We start from the raw sequence: 7,266 nt of genomic DNA on the forward strand, positions 1-7,266 counted from the left end.
GGGCTTGATCCCCCCTCGCGGGGAGCCACGTGGGTTTGAGGGCGACCTCCTCCCTCTAGACGTGATACCCCCGGGCCCATATCACCGACAGTCTTATTCAAAAAATTTGTGCAAATATAAAAAATGAAAAGTTGTGCTTAAAGTACTTTGGATAATAAAGTAAGTAAAAATTTATAAATAATAATTTCAAAAATTTTTGAATAAGACGAGTGGTTAAACAGTATAAGTAAAAATTCAAAATCTCTTATATTATAAGACGGAGGGAGTATTAGACAAGATCGACACAGTCTCTATTTAAGGTAATGAAAATATTTTAACACTCCCATCCTCCACCCACATTAATGGTTTGTACATGATTGATTCAAAAATATGGGATCGAGTGCCCCGGGCGGCATCTCGCAATAACCTGAGATATTTCTTTCTGCTGACGACATGCTTTCAGCAGCGGCAGGATGCGCATTGCCGAGTCTAATCCGGCCATCAGCAATGCAACAGCAAGAAACGAGTGTAATCATTGCGTCCACAAACAAAGATGTCCAACTAACTACACACGATCAGTGGCAAATCTGTATTACAAATGGACAGTGAAGAGCGCACGCTTTCACTTCGTCGTCCCTAACCTTTTTCTCTTCCCGCTTTTCCCCGCGTTAGCTAAGCTAGCTATAGCTCCTTTGTTGCTGCTGCCATGTCCGCGGATTCGCTTCGTGCCAGGCATGTGCGTGCACAGGACACATGTCATATGACCTTCACAAATTTTGCCTTCTCAACAACCACCCCCCATTACCTCCACCAACACAGGCACCCATCCACCACAATAACTACGCTGCACCGAGCAATGAGCGCATCCCTCCATCTGACCATCTCCGGGCAGCAGGCAGAGACATGCAGAAGCATGAAAAGGAGCTTAATCTGGGCCTGTACCACACTAGCTAGCTCCATCAACTCGATCGTAGCAGGACATTAAGATGGTTTAGCTTAGACGTGGTTTTCAACTATCTATAAGAGATTTCGCTACAAATTAATTAACATGGAGCAGTAGTCATGCATCATGATAAGGAAGTAATTCAAGGCTTTGACAGATTTTTAAGTGAGTCTAAGGCTGTGTTCGTTTGGACGTTTTCCCAGCGCGCTACAGTGTTTTGCCCCCGCGCACGCTTTTCAAACTACTACACGGTGTACTTTTTTGCAAAAAGTTTCTATACAAAAGTTGCTTAAAAAAATCAAATTAATCCATTTTTGAAAAAAAAATTAGCTAATACTTAATTAATCACGTGTTAATGAACCGTTCCGTTTTCCGTGCTACTGTAGCGCGCTGGGAAAACGTCCAAACGAACACAGCCTAAGCTGAGCTTATGATAGATCGCTCTGTCGATGTTGCAGTCTCAACAATACTGCCAACCAACCACGCAGATCATAAATGATTTTAGTAGCTCACCGGCTGAAAGATCGGAGACGTACGTACGGAGCTAGACGGCGGAGACGCCTCTTGCCGGCCAGGGGGCTAGAGGGAGTTGATCTGTTGATGGCTCTGCAAGCTTTCGGCGAATAAATAGCATTTGTCCATCCAAGTACACGGGGGAAGATGGAACTGAACTTTGCATCGCAGTGCCATGATGCAACATGTGAGTGGACCACGAGAGACCGATGGCCACCATGGATCAACCTACTCTGCCCATCCTTAAATGGTTACATCTTCCTCACATGCCTGTCAGATAGGAGTCCATATAATCATGCAATGCGTGGAGTATATATCTATGATCATGCAATGCATATGTATATACAGAGTACTTAGTACTTACATGAACCATGGTAAAATTCTTCTATATAACACTGTTCAGCTTGTGTGTGTGGATTGGACCTGGATGCATCACTGCTGTTACTGTCGGACGGGATAGCCGGATGGTTCTCAAATGAGCGAAAGATAAGTACTACTTCCTCCGTTCCACGATGTGAGAATGATTTACATTGTGGAACGGAGGGAGTAGCAGTGATGCATCTGAACATATCCAGAAATTAAAGGTGGCCAGGATAGTGTTGAACATTTCTTCATTTGATCTTTCACACATGTATGGGCCATAGTGTAACTTTCAGTTAAACGTCTGATGATACCGCCTGCTGAGAAGAGGATTAACACGGTTGTCCAACTTTCACCAGGAGAGGATTAAAAGTTTAAAACGCCTACATGCTTTCCCTGCCTTGTCCTAGACCTACGGCTACGAATTGACTATATATACGGTACGAAGAGATACTAACAGAATTGTTATGGACAGTTATTGACGTGGATCTGGTTTGACTTAATGATCAAGCACTAGGTTTGGTACCTGACAATTTCGTCTGTAAACGTATAAATCTATCTGCCTACGAGTGTTCCATATAACTGCAACTATCAGGCTACGGTGGAATGAACAGCAAGTATTCGAAACTGTTAGTACTATCATATACCTGGCTTTCAATTGAATAACGTGGAACTACATGCTACAGACTTCAGTGGACCACTCATGTAAATGGCAGTAGTTGCCCGTAGTTGCACACGCATAAATGCGAATTTCCAGCTCCACGTACGTCAGTACGTAGTACTCCTCATAGTAGCACTACAGTGCTATCAAATACTACTAGCTAATAAATCGAAACCCAAAAAGAAAAATGAACATGCTAGTACCAGTAGCATGGCCAACTTAGCCAATATGATCAAGACCTGAATTCCCCTTAACCACTCGTATATGATTGCATATATAATATATGCAGAGAAAACAAGGTGATCAGCCTGCACAATATCTACTGATCAGGCTCCAACCTTTTGTCTGTATCCCCCCGTGGGATAATCAGTCAAGAAAACCAAAGGAAAGAAAGAAAGAAAGAAAAAGGTGGTGGAAAGAAACAAAACCTAATTAATTACATCGCCTAATGGCTGATGCTTTCGTGTATGGTCGTTAAATTAAGAAGAGGCCTCCTCTGAGAGGTGTAAGAAAGTTCTAGCACCCTACACAAGGTTAGCTAAGCGGGCGAGGCAGGACGGTATCCTTACAGGTAGCCTCCCGGCAAAATTGCGGGACCGCGCGTAGAGCGCGGCGCAGAGCAGCGTCCCGACGGCGCACGTCGTGCCCCAGATGGCGAACGTCTCGCGGTAGCAGCCGGCGCCGGAGCAGGTGAGCGTGCCGCGGGCGCCGGCCTCCCGCTGGTAGAGGAACGCGGCGAAGTAGCCGAAGCACAGGGAGCCGACGGGGATGTTGGCCACCACGACGTTGTGGTTGACGCCGAAGTTCTTGGTGCCGAACAGCTCGCGCGTCGCCGACACCGCCACCGACGTGATGGCGCCCGTGCACGTCCCGATCACCGCCGTGGCCAGGTACAGAAAGAAGTCCCGCTGGTTGAGCAGCAGGAAGAAGGCCCCCGCCATGGGCGCCATCAGCGACGCCATGGACCCCGTCCTCGATATGGAGTAGCCACTTCTGCACAAACCAACAAAATTTCAGTTAGCACCCTAATTAATCAGCCTCTGGAACTGGAAAACCAGCGAGCTACTGAATCACTCTGACACAAACAGCCAAGATCTAACTCTACGACTTATAGTAGGCAGTAGCAACAAGTAGTTAGCACGTCGTCTTTGAAACTTGAAAAGAAAAACAAACAAAGACTGCATGAATCTTTGATAACAACAAGTGTACGTGGTCTCCAAAATCTCAGGACTCATGTAGTAGTTAAAGAATACTCTGTTTTGACAAATTTTGCTACTCTGCTTGGAGTTTTTTTTTAATCATGGAAGTGTGTGAAAGGAATGATCGCTTACTTCGCGGAGTAGTAGTCCATGAACGCCGGGAGAAGACGGCCGAAGAATCCAAACGAAGACGAGAGCGAGACCAGAGTGGAAGTCTGCCCGATTCCTCGCGACTCGGCGATCTGACCGAGGTTGTTGAGGAAGACCAAGCCGAGGGTGCCACTGAACATGTAGCTGAAAAAATAGAGCCAGAAGTCCGGGCTTTTCAGCAGCCGGAGGCCGCCGACCTCCTCTTGGGGCTTCTTCACCACGGCGTCCTCCTCCTTGGCAACCTCGGCGTTTGCGTCGGCGGCGACGTCGATGACGACGACGCTCTCCACGGACTCCGACTCGTCGGTGCCGAGGTCATGGATCCTGTTCTCCCGCTGCGTCTCCCGTATCTTGGTCAGGGTCTCGCGGATCTTGAGCCCCACCGGGATGAGGATCGGGGTGGCCAGCAGCACGCCGAGGCTGATCATGTGCTCCTTGGAGGACAGCCCGTTCGCCGTCGAGCCGATGCTGCCGACCACCGCGCAGGCGCCCGTGGCGAGCGTGATCGCGAACATGACGAGGAATGCCGCGTCCGAGCTCGCCGCCGCGCTCTTGAGGTCGAACACCCTGAGGGACGGCGCCACCATGACGGTGACGAACAGCGGCACGACGGCATTGAGGAGGAGGTACGTCTTCGTCTTGGAGTTGGCCAGCCCCGGGAACGTCTCGGCCAGGCTGGTGTACACCTTGGCGCTGAGGCCGAGGTAGCTGGTGGCGAGGCTCACCGCGACGCGGCTGTTCGACGCGAAGTTGTTGATGCAGAGGAGGTAGGAGACGGTGTTGATCCAGCAGATGCCATTCCCGGCCAGCGCGGTGAGCAGGAAGAGATGCCAGTACCGGAGGCCGGAGCTGTCCAAGAACATGTACTGGATGCCATAGCCGACGAGCCCGAACGCGGCGCCGACGAACGCGACGACCCAAAGTGGCAGGTACAGCGCCGCCACCCCGGAGAACCATCCGAAGAGCTTGCCCGCGTCGGACGCGAAGGCGAGGAAGTTGAGCTGCACCTGGCTGATGCTCTTGAGCTCCTTGAGCTGCGACGAGTACACCGGGAAGTCGGAGTTGGGGCCGTTGATGGTCTGGAGCCAGATACTTCCTACCAAGCTCAGCCAATGGGCCGAGGAAGGGGAAGACATTGTTGCTGGTGGTGGTGCGCACTTGCTTGAGCTGTAATGGCCTCTGTCTGCTAGGTATTTATGCAATTCCGGCGGTTAATTAACCGGCAATAAATTGTCCGATGGAGATGACTGTGGCTGCAAAGCTAGCTTATGTGGTTTGTTGTTAGCCAGTATGGACTAATTAGTAGATCAGCAATTAGGCCATAAGTTTTAGCCTAAACAGCAACCAGCCCAACTGAGGGCACAAGTGCTATGGCCCAAGACGTAACTCTCAGCAGGTGTGACCAGAATTCAGAAACGGAGGCTGAGATTTCAGACTGCGGGTTGCTTGCAAGATATTCAGTACTGGTACATCATGACATCTGTTGCTATTGTTTGCTATTAACCGGGGAGCAATGAATGGCATCAATGGCTGTATCTAATTCCTGGTCCGGAATTATCGGAGCTTGTCATGGCCACCTTGCAGCCACGACGGATCAATTGCAGGGCTCACCGGAGCTGGCCGTTGCTGACTTGCCTGCCCCTCTCGTAGACGTCACTGTGATTTTGCCCGGCATTACAAGCTAATTCGAAATCAAACACTTGGTATTCGGCAACAAATAATTAGGGCCAGATTAGCTAGCCCTACTGTTTTCTGAAGTATTCGGCAACAAATCTTACAAGCTAGCTCCCCAACTGGTAATGCTTTCGAATGCTTTGCATATATAGGCCAAGGTTTCTTGGCCTGATCATTCCGGTGTCCTAATCCGAATATGCATGAAACACTTAAACATGAACTGAGCAGTACTCCTAATCGGATTTAACTTCAGAAGAGAGATCCTACAAATAGTAATCCTAATCGGATTCAATTTCTGATGTTCAGCTTGCAGCAGCACTTTCTGACAGTGCAGCAAGAGATACCATTTCCCATACACAATTCAGATCTGATCAGCTCAGCTAGTCAGCTGTCGACTAAAAGCTCTTCCCGCCATTCGGTTCAATTTCCGCGCCATGTCTTTCAATACATTGAACCAACGGTGTCACTGTTCTCTGGATCTGCACAAGCACGGTTCACCACCACTCACCGGCCGCCCTCCGCCCTCCGGCGGTCACGATCAGGCCGCTCTCTCGCCATGAATTGTCGCCACGCCACCGCTGCCATTTGCCGGGAGCAGTGACGTCACGGCTAGTTAACTCCTCCCTCGCCGGCTGCTCCTCCGTGTCTGGCCGCGCTCGCTGCTGCGGTTACTTTCAGCTCACCTCGACGCCATTAAAAACCGAAGACCAGATCAACATGGCCCCGCGGGAAAGGAAACGGTGATAATCCCGGCCGCGTAGAGGCGATCCGAGGCAATGAAATCGTGTAATGATTTCTAGCCATGTCTGCAGCATCTGAATCTAGCACTCGCATTCATGCTATAGACCGCCTTCAGCCTGAAGCTGAATTGAATTACCGTTGTCATAAGGTCATGGTGAGATCAGACGCACGGCACAGGAGAGCGTGAGTTCTGTGGCTCCTGTACGGAGTGGAGTTCAGCCTGACTGCCTGACCATACCTGAGACCTAATTTCTTCTGAATTCAGAGTTCAGACCACCATAAGTTAGAAACTTGAATCGCCATTCTCGTTCGGTAAATGGTGGCATCATGGTGGCCAGGACTTGCAAATGTAAACGTATACTGACGCCCAACATGCTTTCCTGGATTCCTAAAGCTTCAGACGATCAACCGAACTTCAGGTTTCAGATTAACCAACATCGCCTTTTTCCTTTTAGCAGGAAAAACCACTGATCTCTAAAATGTCTGACCGAATGCTGATCTCATCTGATGCAATATTTCATTTGTCGTTTATAGTGATAAAAAGAAAATGGAGAGGTCAAAAGTTCACCAGGAAGCTCTCGACGAGACTTTGAGTCGACACAGTCAGAACAGGATCGGAGAACATCATCAGAGCACAAACCACATGGTGGCACTCCTAAAGCGGCTACATATTCTTTTTCCAAGTGAAAAGCAACTGCATATTCGGTTGCGGCGTCATTACAAGCACTGTTCAGCGGTCACGTTGGTTGAATCCCCCAGGTAGGATCCATGTGCAAATCCGAAGTAGGTAGTAACCCCAACTTCAGAGTTTAGAGCGTGCAACTCCTAACAACTCTCTCTGCCCAATCTAACCCTGGAAACTACGCAAAATGAGGAGGAAGAGATCTTGTACAAGTGTACCTGAACAATGCCAAGATAATCTGGCAATCTCTGCCTCCTCTGTGGACAAGGTGAGGAGCAGTAAACGCCGCTGCCGGCAAGCAGAGGATAAGTGGTGGAAGCCCATGGACGATCGATCCCGGCGACCGGCGGCCAACGGCAGTGGG

At 49.4% G+C, this 7,266-nt stretch overlaps 1 protein-coding gene and 1 long non-coding RNA gene across 2 annotated transcripts; both read right to left on the reverse strand.

The window, feature by feature from the left end:
* Nucleotides 1-227: 227 nt before the first annotated feature.
* On the reverse strand, nucleotides 228-1,607 carry LOC136353803 (uncharacterized). The gene is made up of 2 exons (XR_010737245.1): nucleotides 1,436-1,607; nucleotides 228-915 (listed from the first exon to the last, which is right to left on the reverse strand). It is a non-coding gene; the product is annotated as an uncharacterized lncRNA (long non-coding RNA).
* A 1,078-nt stretch (nucleotides 1,608-2,685) lies between these two features.
* LOC4327585 (protein NUCLEAR FUSION DEFECTIVE 4) lies at nucleotides 2,686-5,121 on the reverse strand. The gene is made up of 2 exons (XM_015766870.3): nucleotides 3,788-5,121; nucleotides 2,686-3,449 (listed from the first exon to the last, which is right to left on the reverse strand). The coding sequence occupies exons 1-2, from the start codon at nucleotides 4,939-4,941 to the stop codon at nucleotides 2,981-2,983; spliced, it is 1,623 nt and encodes a 540-aa protein (XP_015622356.1). The 5' UTR covers nucleotides 4,942-5,121; the 3' UTR covers nucleotides 2,686-2,980.
* Between the last annotated feature and the right edge of the window lie 2,145 nt (nucleotides 5,122-7,266).

Source organism: Oryza sativa, chromosome 1 (genome assembly GCF_034140825.1).
Source record: "Oryza sativa Japonica Group chromosome 1, ASM3414082v1".
NCBI lineage: Eukaryota > Viridiplantae > Streptophyta > Magnoliopsida > Poales > Poaceae > Oryza > Oryza sativa.

Excerpts from the sequence above, each read along its gene's own strand:
- LOC4327585 (XM_015766870.3), bottom strand. The coding sequence starts at position 4,941 with ATGTCTTCCCCTTCCTCGGCCCATTGGCTGAGCTTGGTAGGAAGTATC. Across the intron at positions 3,450-3,787 it reads ATGGACTACTACTCCGCGAA|AAGTGGCTACTCCATATCGA; the intron begins GTAAGCGATCAT and ends TGGTTTGTGCAG.